This window comes from Xiphias gladius, chromosome 1 (assembly GCF_016859285.1).
Source record: "Xiphias gladius isolate SHS-SW01 ecotype Sanya breed wild chromosome 1, ASM1685928v1, whole genome shotgun sequence".
NCBI lineage: Eukaryota > Metazoa > Chordata > Actinopteri > Istiophoriformes > Xiphiidae > Xiphias > Xiphias gladius.
The window spans coordinates 33,731,552-33,747,236 of record NC_053400.1 but is presented as its reverse complement, the minus strand read 5'-3'; the positions used below and the strand labels follow the sequence as shown (position 1 = coordinate 33,747,236).

The 15,685-nt window shown below is 44.1% G+C and overlaps 1 protein-coding gene across 1 annotated transcript in view; it reads right to left on the bottom strand.

Moving 5' to 3' along the window:
• Positions 1-15,685, bottom strand: part of LOC120789332 (serine/threonine-protein kinase BRSK2-like) — a 128,620-nt gene that overhangs the window by 31,736 nt on the left and 81,199 nt on the right. The window contains exons 6-10 of the mRNA XM_040125999.1: positions 14,316-14,456; positions 11,762-11,878; positions 7,238-7,271; positions 6,535-6,603; positions 873-1,019 (exon numbers count right to left, since the gene is read on the bottom strand). Coding sequence (XP_039981933.1) covers positions 873-1,019; positions 6,535-6,603; positions 7,238-7,271; positions 11,762-11,878; positions 14,316-14,456 — 508 coding nt within the window. The remainder of the gene's footprint in view (positions 1-872; positions 1,020-6,534; positions 6,604-7,237; positions 7,272-11,761; positions 11,879-14,315; positions 14,457-15,685) is intronic.

Sequence of the window (15,685 nt, the reverse complement as noted above, 5' to 3'; positions counted from 1 at the left end):
GACCCAACTGACGCTGACTCAGGTGACATCACCTGAGGACATTTATCAGTCCCCACAGCTCCCTCTGGAGACACTAAAGGCTTCATACTGCTGTTTTCACACACGCAGTCGTGCTCCCCAACGCCTGGTAACAGAAAAATCGGTGCACTTCCCCTTTAAAGCTAACTTCAGGCTAAGCTTAGAGCCTGTGAAAGTAAACTAGCATGAATCATCAGTTTTATTGTTTCTTTTTTTTTACTCTGTTGCACCTTTGGTCATCTCGCTTATATGTTTATTTTATGAGTGTTGAGTGTTTCTCAGGCAGCCTCCGCCACAAGACTGCAAGGAATCCGCACCCAGGAGGCTACGCACAGGGGAGAGAACTGGCGACTTTAAGAACTGCCTGTGGTGTGAATTCGAGTGTGTGAAAATATCCCTGCATTTAGCAAAAGGAAAGAGGCTGCGTTGATGTGGGTACGTTGTTACGGGGTATCTGTGAAAAGACTGTGATTATGAATCAGGAAGGCCAGTGCGAAGGCGTCTCAGCAGTGGGATGTTGACACAAACCACTGCTTAAAGTGAAAATAGCTGCAGACAGAACGTAAGTGAAAGCACATTATCTAATACATCCTTTGTTATTTTTGTAATGTTTCTATTCTAAGCCTAAACAAATCCTTGGCATGAGATGAAAAGGTTTTATGGAGAGAACAGACGCCACAGGGCCAGTCATGGTGAAATTCTGCTAAATTTAGCCTTAGCCGTCCCTGAAGGCAACAGCCCGGAATGTGAAAATGCAAAGCGAGCACGGGTCTCCTGATGGAAGATTTCGGCCCTCTGTTGTTCTGCAGCCAAGCCGGGGGCTGGGTTCGGATGAGGTCTGTACAGGGGCTTACCGTGAGTCTCTTGCCGGCGTCCACTTCAATCATGCCGCGCAGAAGGTTCTGACAGTCCGGAGGGATAAAGTGAGGCATGTGGAAAACGCCCAGCTTCACCTTCTCCAAAAGATTCCTCAGGTTGTCGTCATCGAAAGGCAGGGCGCCCTGGAGAACCGGCGGAAGAGGAAACGCCATCAAAATGTAGGGACGCAATAAACTGACACTTAATTGAACATCTGCTTCTTCAGTTTCAAAGGCTGCACCTGCCTTCCAGTAAACACTGCTGTGTTTCTTTGTTCTCACAAATGTTTTCAGCTGCATTTACAACATCATCCACCATGACTTCAGGAATAAAACACATAGTATATTGAAGAAGTTGAGTTGTGCGACCTGTCGTTCAGTTTGATTTGTATTGACTTGATTTAGTTGTATTTAAAAACAGGTGAACATTTGGATGAAAGAATAAAACAAAAACACAAAAGAATACTGAGGTGATAATTGTCACTCTACTATAGTAAACTGTAGATTTATTGTAGCTTTATTACTACAGCAGCTCTTTGGTGTTTCTCTCTACGAGAAGCTGTATATTCTGAGCTGACCTCACCACCACAAGACGCTGTGCACTGTGTTAAACAGCGTCGCTGGTCTCTATGCCTTTGCAACGCCGTTCCCTTTCTCAATAATGCTTAACACACTTGATTCTCCTCATCTAGCGAAGCCATTTTCAGTCCACACTCTGTCAACCCATCTCTATCGCAGTGTGAGCGTTAAAGAATGCAAACGTGAATGCTTTGGGTTTCTCTTGCAGCGCTACAGCAGGTATGGGAGGTAGGGTCTATCCATTCTTGATCACACGCTTTTTTTGGGGGGGGCATGTTTGCCTTCATTGGATAGTGGACCGTATAGAGGCAGATGGGAACCATGGGGGGGGGGGGTCAGCAACCGGAACTGAACTGGGGACGTCGCCAGTATGTATCTTGTATGTTATAAGAAAGCCTTGATCACATCCTATTTTAACGTGAGAGGAAAACTGGACGCCCCACCAGTATAGGTCCAGTCACACCAGCATTTAAAACGGAGAAATATTGCGGTGAAAATCATTTATCTTTGGTGACATTAGTGATTTTGCGAGCAGGGGCGACGTCAATCGGCACAAAACTTTCACGTCAAGTTCAACTTTGGTGAACTCTGACACTTTGGGCCTTTGACCAAGAGCGTGCTGTCATGACAGTCCTGAGATCTGAGAGAACAGAGACCAAGAGAGCCCAAGCGTGAGCCCAGCACGAATTTCTACCCTCAGATGCGACCTGTAGCAGAGAATAAGAAACACATGCTTAAGGTTGTGGAACCGTCGCGGCTTGGTTGGGTTTAGGCACAAAAACTGCTTGGTTAAGTTTAGGAAAAGAGCGGTTTGGGTTGAAGTAAGTACTAGTCGTAATTACTACGGCCGCTAGAGGGTTGCATAACATTAAATCACAACTATGTGTCAAAAGGAGCTGCTGCATAGACGACCTATTGTTTTTTCCGGGACGACAGTCTTTTACAAATGGAAAGATTTAGACTGGTGCTGGAGGAAAAGCCAAATGGTTGCAAACCAACAGGAACAAACTGCAAACCAAACTGCCCCTTCACCAGCTCATACAACACCGTGCCGCGACATCCCTCTGCTGTCGTGTAAATGGCCTGTCAGGTGCTCAGCGAGAGATAATGTGGATTTTGACGAAGAGGAGGACCGGAGGTAGTTCGTGAGGGATATCGGTCATCAGAGCCGGTGGCGATGAAGCAGTCTGTATCACGGCCGGGCGGCTCTGCGTCTGCCCTCCAGATGGGGAGCGCGCTCAACGACGTGATGACTGATACCGTTTCCTCCTCCCTGAAAACGAGCAGGATGGAGCCAAATGGCCTCTGACACTGCGTCGGTAATCAAAACAACACAAGCGGAGAGATTTATCTTCACGTGATGATGTGTTATGTGCTCCGTCTTAATCAGGAGAAGAACACACATGCACACACTGCACAAACACGGCAATTTACTCGCTTCTCCGACTCCTCGCTTGTCACTGTCGCATTACAGAGCTGCTGATATGAGAAGCCTTTGTTGTGTGATGTGGATTTTTGTGTGACTGTGCTGCTGAGCGTCTACACTACCCAGCAGTCTGAATGACATGGGCCCTACGTCTCTGATCCACACACTACGCAAAACTGTCATTCAAACATTTCAAAGGGAAATTTTTTTTTATAAACTGTGAAACCAAACACCAGTTTAGAGGTGAGAAGACTAATGTACCGGAGGACTCGTGTTCCCAACCTGCTGTCCGAACTAATATATGTTGCTTGTCGCTGCCTCCTGAACTTGAATCGGACTCAAATGTAAAATCAACATCCTGAACTCTGATAAAACGGGCGACTCCCGACTCCAGATGCCCAGTCTCTATACTTGTGTCTTTTAGTGGTCTGGTATAGAGTCATATCTATGATGTGTGGAGCGGTAAATGGGCGCTGGTTTGTCAGGGATGTGTGAGATGAATGTCTCCACTGTAAAAAGGGGGAGCTTCGGCGCTCACTGGCTAAAGCCCTCGCGGTCTCTGGTAGCCCTGGCGAGGAGGGGACTAGGTTCACAGGCAAACATTTGGCATGCTGACATGCTCGCATGCTAGCTTTGGTCTGACTTCCTGAGGTAGTTTTAGAGGCACGCCGTCACGAACTGAAGCTTTGGACAAGTGGATTCATTTTGACCTACTGGTGGTACTTGATGAAAAGTCAGGTGATCACCAAAGACAGCAGGATTCAAGCTCAGGGGATCGTGAATTTTTTTACGGCGATCCATCCAATGGTTGTCTGGACCAAAGTGGTGGAGCCATGAGTGCAGCTAAAAGTGACATATACTTTAATCACGGTCAATGAATTTTGTCTTTTGCTGGAAAGTTAACGATGAACGATGAACACCGGTCAGATTCACCTTTGAATGGGTTGTGTGACTATTGAGGAGTCCTCCAGGACCCATGCAGGACTTCTCAGCCCTTAATCCACCCTTTTTACAGTTTATGCATTTCCCAAGCTTTCACCGGTAAAGTGTGAGCTGCAGGCTGCATGGACTGATTTTACCGATGTGGGAACATTTTCTAACGGCCGATCGTTTGTCTAATTACGATGATGACAAAGGCAGGTTATAGAGGGCGAGAGAGCTTTATTTCTGTGTTCTTTTTATTTATGATATGGATTCAATTTCTGTGTGGTACACAACGTGTTTCCTGCATCTCATCTTTAATTTAAGCCAAGCTGGTGTAAACCTCAGACTAGGGGTTCAAAAGCACCCGTACTGTGTAAGACTTTTCACAACATTACAGCATCCACTCTTTTCCTCACACAAGACCAACAAAAACAGCAGGATGAAAGGTGTTAAAAGATGCGCAGATCGTAGGTTGCCTTTAACGGTGACCTTCAGTATTAACAATGCCAACAACTTCCTGTTCAAAAGTGTATTTGGAAGTTAACCTTTAATTCCCAGGACAAGTAATGTTGTCAGGTAATTTATTTTGAGTTGAAATAATTCACCGACCTCTCTCTTCACCTTGGCTATGCTGCTGGAAATCACTGCTTCACAAACAAAGAGTTCATTCAGCATAAATATTTGCCTCAGGAGCAAACAAAATCACCTTCTCCTCCTCTCCCTTTTGCCCCTGCAATGCTGCATCGAACCAGGAGAGCGAACAGGTTTTCCGGTCTCAGCAGATTTTGTACAAATACCCTGGCAGTGGGAAAGTGCGACAGACCCATCAGTCCAGTTCCGTCCTACAGCTGTGTGAGAAGAGCTACGTCATTAAGATCACTTCAAATTTCAGAGATTCCCTGCTGAAAAGGCTGAGGAGCAACGTAATGTCAGGGATCCAGGATACGGGGGGTTGACATTTTAACCCCTGAGATAAGCTGCAAACTTAAGCCTGGGCAGCTAACCCGGAGCTAACCAGTTAGCTTACTTTTTTTTAAGACCCTTCGGCAACAGGTTCCAGTATATTAAGGGTAGTGAAGACCGGGGTCCCGGGAAGCAGAGCGTGATAAAGGCACAGAGCCAGGTTTAAATGCCAGCCAGCGCGTTAACACGGCATGCTCCGGTGAGGCAGCTAAACTCCTCGCGAAATGAATGGTTTCACTTATACTGACACTGCTAAGCAATAAGATCAGAAATGATCACATTTGCTGATTTAATTCACTTTAAAGCCCTGAGAGCAAGAGGAAATCCATCCTCTTAAACCAGTACGAGTGTCAACGGATAAAAACAGTAGAAGAGCCATTAATCTGTGTCCACGGCCAGCCGACGTCCCTGGTTGCTACGAACACAGCTCACCGCTAAACGCAAAGCAGCGATTAACACCAGGTCGCATCTCACTTTTCTAGCTAAAGAAGTAGATTCGTCATGAGTTAGAGACGGAGTTGGACAGTAACAGATTACGTATTACGGTAATGCCTTTATTTTCTTCAGTAAGGAGCAGTGTAAGTGATTAGATTCGCTTACTTTTACATTTGGGGGTTCGGTTTGTGTGCGGTCTTACCAGGAGCTTCATGGAGGGTTGATATTAATTTTGACTGAGTGCATTCGGCGGACGGACTGGAGCAGGGGCCGGAAGCGCGGGCGAGCGGCAGTCCTCCAGTGAAAGAGGAGGAAAGCACCTTCTGGTAACTCCACACCCGTGCTGCTTACACGTTGTGACGTGTTCACTGGTACAATCAGAAATGTGTTTCAGGGTTGGAGGGTGTGTGAACCCTGCGCATGGTCAGTGAATACCTCAAAACGTTAGGCTGGCAGCTTGTTAAATTACTAAGTCTCGCTTTTGACACATTTCGAACACAGAATTACGCGGCGTGGGATGAGATGAGGCTCGGGAGGTGTTGGTTGTTGGGCCGCGACCGATGACTATTTTCACGAGCGATTAATCTGCCCATTATTTTCTTGATTAATCGATTAGTTGCTTGGTCTGTAAAAGATCATAAAATTATGAAAATTTCCCAGAGACGAAAGTGAAGTTTGCAAACAGCTTTTTTTTTTTTTGTTAATCTACCATTCAAAACCCAAAGACATTGAGTTTATTATAATGTGAGACTGGTAAAGGCGGCGAATCTTCATATTGGAGAAGTCAGAATGATCAAATGTTTGGGATTTTTGCTTGAAAACCTAAACATTTCATTGATTCTCAAAACTGCTCTTAATTTTCCGTCCACTGACTAATCCATTAATCGGCTAATTGTTGCAGCTCCAGCCGGAAGTCACCTGTGACCTTCCTCAGCCGACTAATGTCTTCCTTCTGTCCATTTATAAAACATCCTTCGGTCGAGGAGCAGAGACTCAGTCTTTAGTGATGAAGTCAAATCCACATGAAACGAACCCTGGAGCCGATCCACAGACGCTAAATAAGGTAACGACTTCTACAGGACATTGTGACAGAACCAAATGGGATTTTAGGATCTATACTTAAAAAAAAAAAAAAAAATCAATTTGGATCTAATGTCCCAATTGAAAATCTATGTCCAATAATTCAGCTCGCCAGCACCCATACTGCAGATACTGCCTTCCGGGGCAAAAATCGTTTCAAAAGCACAACGTAATGTTCGTTTTACTGTATATTCCCACTTTAAGGAAAGAGGTCCGTTTATTCTCTGCTGCGCCGGAGCAGCCGTCACTCACCACTAAAAGTGCAAACAGGATGACTCCACAGCTCCAGGCGTCTGCTTTCCTCCCGTCGTACTTCTCCCCCTGGCACAGAGACACGCAGACAGAGATGAGACTCCCAACACACGCGCCACATTCACTCGGAGACTGTTTCCCAAACTGCAAATCACCCCCACTGCCCTGAGCCGTGGCACCTTAATGGAAGATGCGCCCCAAATGGGGATAATCCCACAGTGTAGCATCAGCAGTTTGTGATTCTGACTGCACTGCAGGAGTGTTTGAATTTTCTTTTCCTGGTGTACCCGAGCTGCCTCATCTACTGTATGTCCCAAAACATCTGTCGTCATAGATTTGGTAATGGACGGCAGGGACCTCCGATTGTCCCGACCAATATTTTTAACAATTTCTAAAGATCCTGTCATTTTAACTCCTTATCATGTCGCAATGATTGTCTCGTAACATTTATTTCGAATTTTGGTCTCAAGAGTTTTAGGTAATTTAGACGTTTCGATTCTTCCAAACCATCAGTCCCATCGGGAGGCGTCTGATCGTTCCTCCATTCATTCTGCAGCAGGACAGTGAGCAGAAAAGCGAAGTGGGTGGAGTGGAAGCGGCGAGGATGGGGCCGTGATGTAAGAGCCATTCTGGTCGGAGCTGCCATTACTGTATTAAGGAACAGAAAGGAACAGAGAGAAAGGCCGAGAGCGAGAGCACTTACCCTGATGACCTCTGGGCAGGCGTAGTGTGGAGATCTGAAAAAAAAAAGGCAAAGAGGCGGTTATGGTGGAAAGGACTCACAGCAGTACACACACACTACACACACTCGGAGGGAACAGGGCCTTCTGACAGAATGCTCTCTAAAGACTTTTTTTTTTTTTTTTTTTAAACACACACATTTTATTGCCTGATGTGTTGGGTTTTTTTTTTTTTTTTTTTTTAGCTAAGTGAGTATTACGTAACATGAAACGGCCTCAATCCAAATTCCTGTGATTCCTGGCTCATCCTGTTGGGTAACATGTGACAGCATCTGACACTGTTACCATAATGTGACACGCTTTAAATGCAAACTATACCGGTGGAAGAAGAAGTTCCATCTCTCACCAAAGGACCGGACCAGCTCCAGATACATACCTTACATGTGTTGCCGAAAATTTGAAAAGGCATTATTTATTTTTCTTTCACTGTTGAAGGCGTCCAGTGATTTACTCCGGCGCTCTACGGTGAGAACCGTTACTGGTGCTTCACTTTAGGGTTTCCATCTTATGCTAATTGTTACATGCGCTTCATTACATTTCAGAGGCAACTACTGTATTTTCTACTCCCCTACATTTGTTCGACAGCTGTTAACTGGTTTGTAGATTCAGATTTTACATACAAATCATGTTATCATCTTATAAAATATTCTGCATTGTTGCAGTTTGAACTGCCCAAGTAAAACATCAATGCTCCACTAATGATGATGGAATAACATGATATGATAATATAACACTGACAGGGACATTTTTGTGCATTATCAAAACTTTAGCTTTTTATAATTTTACTTGTAATCAAGAATTTGTAGCTTGTAGCGTTAGTTCTTTTGTTTTAGATGAAGAGGTGATACTTTACATTACTGTTGCAGATTAATGTAGTTTAAGGGCATGTTGATTTGACAAGTCTGCTCTACGTTACATTTTTATGCTTTCTAACTTTTGTATCTTCAAAATATATTTATACAGACTCGATGCACAAAAAGAATACATTCAAATTTCTAATGTTTTCATGTAAAGAATATGTGATTTGTTGTAAAGAGACTCAAAGCAGGCAAACTTTATTTTTAGCAAAGTTCTCTTTCTGAGGAAGAAGGACTAAAAGAGACAATGACGTATTCTGATTTCTGCAGTGGACAATGATGGTCTTCAGATTTGATTGTGAAAGATGCTTAGGTGGCTTCTTTACTTTTGGCCTTTCTCTGTTGTTTGCATATGCAGCACTATGGTCCAGGCTTGTCCTTGGCTGACGATGTCTTGTCGCAGTTATATACATGACACAATAAAAAGTTTGAATTCGTTCATTTATACACTAAAACTAGGAGAGGAAGTTTTCAAAGTACAGAGCATTAGGTTACAAAGATCAAGAAAAAAGCCAAAAGAAACCAATGGGTATTAAGATGCTAATGAAAAGATGTATTGATCCGGTTTGTGTGACACCTTGCAAGAGGCTTTTCCAGAGTCGAGGACCGTCAATAGTCCTAACACAATCGTCTTTAGTTTTCAGCCTCGGAACAGCCAGAATCCTCTACTCCCCAGCACACCGACTCTTTAAGTACGAGGCGGCCGGACCGTATAACGCCTCAATGGCAGGAGTACATTTCTGAGATCGATTCTAAAAGTGACGGGGAGCCAAACTTGAGTAATGTCATACCACTGGTAGTGCTCCTTTAAGTCAAAAGTAGCAGTGCCCCAGTGGAAGAAGACTCAATTACAAAAGCAAGCATGAGCACTAAGCACAGCTGGCCACTGAGACTGAGGAAGAGCAGTTTAGTTGCTCTGTTGGACAGAAGTCTCCAGTTTCCAGCATCTTCATGGCTCCAGATCAGTTCAGAAAGAAGACCATAAAGAACAGAAGTAGGAATGAGGAAAGGAGGACTGTTGTTAAAGGGAAGTCAGTAATGGGTCCTGACTGGAGCCATAAAGTTAACAAATGCACAAGATTCATGATCGAATAATCACACACACACACACACAGCACTCATCTGGTCTTCCTCTGTGTTTATTAATCATAAACGGAGCAGAGAGCATGACTTCTTCAAACTGCGTTTCATTAAAAGTCTGCGCTGCGCGAGCACGGCTGCCAGAGTAAACACACGCTCCGTCATTGACAACATCGTACTTCATTATGCTAATGTTAGTAAAATCAGTCGATCTGAACTACTCAGACACAGTCGTGTCAAAATACATTAACTGCAATCTAATTATACCAGAGCAAATTTTCATCCTTCCCGCTTGAGGCGACTTGTCTCCAGTTGTTGCTGAGTGACATTTAATAAATTCCATTAATGTCACATGAAGTGGAAGAGTCATTTGACTTGTTACTCATGCGAGATATTTACAGGATCCATCCGCGGTTCTTCACAAGAACTCCCTTCATCGCTGACGTACGGAGGAGTAACCTGACAGGTCCTGACACGGACACGGCTCCGTTCTTTTCTCTGGTCAGTTATCACGTGTCGGCATCGACTATGAGACTATTAGTGTGTCTCTACATATATACAATCTACATTTCCACAGCAATTGAGCAAAAGGGCCATGTGTTATGGTCGGCAGTTCCAGCAGAGGACAGAGAGTGGACCTGACGTTGAAATCGCTTTGTCAACTGGGTTAAATTTGTTTTTCTTAAACGTCTAGATTACACGAAGTACATTTGTTTCAAAAGCATTTCAGTGACTACATTTAATACGTAGTTTGGACTCGCTTCCCGTGACAACTTAGTCACATAAAAGCTGTTAAAAAAACCTGTTAAACGTAACCTAGATATCTGGAAAAAAAAACTCGAACTTTTCAACCAAGATTGCTTGAGTTTTAACTTGTGTAAGTCCATGTCGTTTGACCTTTAAATGACCAAATTAATTCTAACTGGGGATTGTCATTTTGGCTTCATTCCCTCCCCCTCTGCTACTCGAGAACCCATCTCTAAAGACTAAATCACATTACCAGTGTGTCACGGGGGTTTCGTAGCGTCTAGATGACTCATCCAACCCTTAGCAGCATATGAGGAATCACCATGAAAACCGAGGTAAAAAGTGTCAGGCGAGCTTCCAAATGGCGCCATCAGAACATACGTGTGAAACATTTACATTGATATTATAGAGAATGAGCAAAAGCACTACTCTGATGCATTACTCTGAGGGTTACCAGTGCCTTGATTGTTTGAGTTATAATGAGGACTAATGAGTAACTGCAGTCTCAGCATTTTGCCCACTAACTCCATTTTCTCTTGTGCTTTGTGCAGCATTTCTGAGCCGCAGGAGTCGGGCTTTAGTCATTCCACATGACTGGCTCCATGAAACACTGGTTGGCCTGCGGTTGAGTGTGGCGAGCGGGACGCGCTGGACCAGGCTGTACCCTGCAGAGCTTTCTAACGCCTGTGGAACAAACAACTAGGACCTCATAAAATTGAAAGATTTCTCCTGCTTCCAGAGACACAGCGGCTTCACACATCTGCCTAACTCAACAAGACACAGATCTCATTAAAGCTGTGCTCAGGGGGTGTCGTTTTAAAGCCACATTCAGCATCACTGTTTTTATATTAATGATGACTCGAATAACTACTTGTTTTGTGAAAGCAGGTTGCATGTAATGACGAACCCACAGAGAATTACCATTAACTCTGCAGCTTCCCAGGGCTTTTTAGCCTTTTTCAGCTCCTTGTTTTGGTTTTGCGTTACAGTTACTGTCTGGTTCAGTCTCAGTTTCTCCAGCAGCAGCAGCAGCAGCTGTTTTCATCAAACAAGCTGTGATAAAGCCTCTGTCCACTACCTGCTCAGCACCAAACGACAGACAAATACAGTCAGAGACCAGCTGGTGAACATAGTGGAGCATTTAGCAGCGAAAGAGCCAGAGGTTTCCCTCAGGAGCGGGTGGAGACCAAAACCAGAGCTAAAAGGTGGACATTAACATGACTTTTAACAAATGATAACGTTGCTCTGTGTCTTGGTACCCTTTTCTTTTCCGTGGCCAATACACAGGTTTTACTTAAAGGTACCTTTACTTTAGTTCCTTTAGGATTTGCTGTCCGACACTACCACAGCACATTGAACCAGTAACATCTCTCTCACCATCAACAGACTAGAAGAGCAAAGAAAACCCTTACCATGCTTGTAATTAATCAAACTTTAGCGCAGGAAAAACACTGTTCATGTATGTATTTATTCGTAGTAAGAAGGTAAACACTGAATTCTTGCTATTTCCGAGTAACGTGTGGCAACAAGGGGAAGAAAAAGGATTTCAGGGCTTTTAAATTCAGTCACAAATGGTCAGAGCAGGTTAAGTGAACAAAGATGGGATGAATACTGGATTAAAAAAGGAGAAAGAGAAACATTCATATCAGGATAAACGGCGCAAAGCATTCATCATCTACATAACTGGTTTTTACAATTATTACATTTTAGGACTATAAACTCAAAGTTTAGGATGTTTAACTTGAGTTTAAGACCTGAGAATTACTTGTTGTGACGTGCAGGTCAATGACTTAAGGAACTCACCCGCAGCTGGTCTCCAGCAGACTGTCCCCGACCTGCAGAGACGCCATGCCAAAGTCTGCTATCCGGATGTTGTTCTTCTCGTCTAACAACAAGTTCTCGGGCTTCAAATCTCTGTGGCTGGAGGACGACAGGAAAGGAAACAGAAGAAAGAGACTGAGATGTTGACCTGAATTTAAAAAAATCAATGAAGCAATTCTTCTTCTTTACCTGTCATCAGCTTGTTTTTGGTATCTCGACTGTGTCTATTGTCCGACCATGGTCTTTACAGGTTCACTCGGTACCTAGTACATTGGGTGTAACTATGCTGGGCTCTATGCTAAACCAGGTCTGGCTGTCACTGGGTTTCAGATCCGGTCTTTAAAATCCCTCCCTCTCTGCCTGCTGCTTGTGTGGTCAGTTTGGCCGCCTGGTTCAAAGTAGGATATCAGGAAACAGGCTTCACCGGAAACGCTTGGGTCTCAGTCTATTGAAGTGGCTTCATTTCTAAACCCCTTGTCCTCTTCTTTCCAGGCCTCCACCAGCTTGTTTGGTTTTTACTCTTTTGTGTTTTGTTTGCACCCTTTAAACATTACATACATCCGCACACTGCTTTTATTACTGACCTTCCAGATTAACATTGTGTTTTATTTGAACTTAGGCGAAAATAAAAACTTTTTAAACCTCAAAAATTTCATGCGCGACTCCCATTTTAGTCACTTACTATCTGAAAAGCTGCTTCAGTTCCACAACTGTCTCAGAATGACAAGAGGTGAAATGTCTGAAATGTCGTCTGGATAGCAAAGTCCACTGGCCTCCTAGCAATCCGATTTTGTTAGTTAGTTTCTGACCACCAACCTGACGCCCATGCGTTATGTTTTTTTTTTTTTTGTCGTTGCTTCTCCGTTGGAGTTTCATGTAAAATATTATCCGAATACAGTAGCTTATAAAAAAAGGTAGCCTATTTGCTTTTAACGTTCAACCTTGGAGGTAGTGTAGGCAAAACGGGAAACTCCTGAGAGCGTATTCTTTTTCTTTGGTAAAGGTTTCTCGTTCACAATGCAGTCGTAAAGAACTGATGAAATCCAGGTGTAAAGGAGGTCCAAGTCAGTAGCGGAGCTACCCCTTTCACTCAAAACGAGTGAGGGAAATGAAAGCACTAGATAAGACTCTTTCGACTCTAGTTGTGCATCACCCAGGTTCCTCCAGGAAAAAAAAAAAAGAATAAATCTAGCCCTTCAAAGCAAAACACTTGATGTCTAATGCCGAGAGTCAGAGGCAGAGTTCTTTGATGCGCAATTGCTCTTAGATACACAGTGCTGCAGCCATGCGTCAGGGAACTAAAGGTGCACTGAGAGATGAAGAGATGGAGAGGGCCTGGAGCCTCTACAGTCGCCCCCGGCTATAGCTGATGAGGGAAGAGGCTGAAGAGGCGGCACGCGGGAGGAAACCTGTTGCTCGATCATCAAAATGAAGCAATCACTCCAGCGCTTTTAGGAATGGGGTTTCATCTAGAACTGTTAGAAAATCAACACGGTGCTGCCTGCGAATACATTCAGTTACATTCCATTGCCTACTTATTTTACGCCGTGGCTGATGGTTTCTAAGTCTTATGGAAACTACCGGACACTGACACTGTCACAGTTCGTACTGACCTGGCCAGAGGAAGGATTTATGTGAGGAAATGTTGTCAGCTCTACAAAAAGATCAGAAGTTGTGAATAATCACAAATGTGTGGGACATTTTTGGCTAAACTCTCAAACTCCTCTGACGAGATTGTCATTGTAACGCATATCATGGTCTGCTTCAGTCATAACATCGGACTGGAGCTGGTGCGAGCCTTAAAAATACATTCCCCAGCAGGAGGCCGCTGAGGGAAAGGGGCAACTGAAAAATAACGACCGCAGCAGAGAGCTACTGTGAAGTCACTTCAAAAACATCCTTTAGTTTGTTGACCCATTCTTGCAGTCTGCTGTCACCAAAGGGTTTTCATCGCCCAAACTACTCTCCTTCAAACTGTTGGAGCCTGGCTTTAGTCTCTCCCCTTATGTGCACCTGATGAAACAGTGCTGCAGATTTCACACCTGCTCTTCCCACACATGAGATTTAAGACGCAGCTTCCTCTGCTGCGGCGGTCAGTCAGCAGCAATTAATCAGGTGCGGCTATTTTTACGCTGGTCCTCGCTCTCCCCCCTCATATTTTGCGTCGCTAAACAGAAATGCCAAACACACAAATTGCAGCAGTGTTCTCCTATATCTTACCTGAACAAAACCTCTGTGGAGAAAATATCATTAAATATTAAATAATAAATATTTATAAGTAAGTATAAAACTGTACATGACACAACTGCCCAACCAACCGATGATCAAAAAATGATAAAAATACAAATAAATGATAAATTACACAGAATCTCTGTCCCCATATTTATCATATAATAAAAACATGAGATGTTCTGCTGCACACTGCCCGTGATGACGTGCGTGTTAGAGTATTTGTCGGATGCGCTGACGTCAGTTGCATGCGAGATAATCAGCGACGACGACGGCGATGGCGGAGGCGAGTGCGAGAGTAACAAACCATATGGAGTGGCTGTGGCAGAAGTCCAGGGCTGAGATGATCTGTCTGAAGAACTTTCTGGCCTCTTTAGGTGTTAACCGGCCCTTCTTCACCAGGTAGTCGAAAAGCTCCCCCCCGGACACATGCTCTAGCACCAGATACCTGCACAGGGACAGAGGGGGAACGGGCCACAGTGGTCAGTGGTGGAAGTTTAGACCAGTTCTCAGATCCTTTGCTGAAGCACCAGTAAAACAAGATCTGTCAGCTCTAGCAGTGAAATGTACAAAGTGTCAGAAGCCAAAGGGCCGATTGTGAAAACTGCTGTGTCCGCTGAGAATCAATCCCCAAATCTGGAGGTACGAGGTATTTCATGGGAATGTAAAAGTACCTGATAGCTATCATTCTAGGGCTGCCCTCCGAAGGCCTGAAAGGTTACATGCTGCTGTCGAGTAAATTATCCATCCCTGTCTAAAAGAAAGGGCGGGATAATAATTACAGAGTTTACAGTTCCTGGAAAAGATATCCTTTTGTTTTACAAGATTTGTTCCCAACAGCAGCAGTTTTTCCTGATATTATCTGGTTAAATTCAAATCAAAATCAGTTCATTTACCAATGTCTGCAGCCATCAGCTAAAGGTAGAGAAGTACTCGAGTAAAGTACCTGAACCTCAAAACCGCACGAGTACCGTGCTTGGGTAACATCATTTCCACCTTTCCACAGACATTAAAACAGAGATCAAACACTCATCGAAGGAAATCCTCAATTTCACTTTGTCTCAGAATGAAAGTAACATTAATGAAATAATTGAGCCATAAACTTCAAAGTATTTGGCTGCGACACGTCGAAGTTACCACAGTACATCGATGCGTAGTGTAAATCCCCGAGAAAATCCCCAGCCCGTGGTGGCTTGTGTGCCTGTGATTTAAAATGTTTCATCTCCTCCATTCATTTATCCCGGAGACATCGCTGATCCTCACTCGGCCCGGAAAGCCGGCTCCTCCTGCAGCCCGTCTTCCCCACGGCCTGATTTATTAGCAGATTAAGGGATCTGCTCAAGCGTTTACCTGTCAGAGCCATTTAAATTAGAAACACGTTCGCATGTGATTTGTGAGTGTGAAATTTTCTGCAGCAAACTGTTTGCATCCGTGATGACCATCCGTCCCTGTCCTTGCATCATTAAGAAAACAAATTCCTGCTCCGTTTGACAGCGGCGCCTTTATCAATTATTGAAGAGCGTATTAAGCCACGCCACTGGAGCACAGCCGCCAAATGCAGCAGATTAATGTACACAATAAAACACGGATATACATTAATGCTCCGCAGTGGCAGGGGGCATGTTCAAGTGAGGGGGAGCAAAGAAACATTTCACGCTTTAATAAAATCCCAGGGCT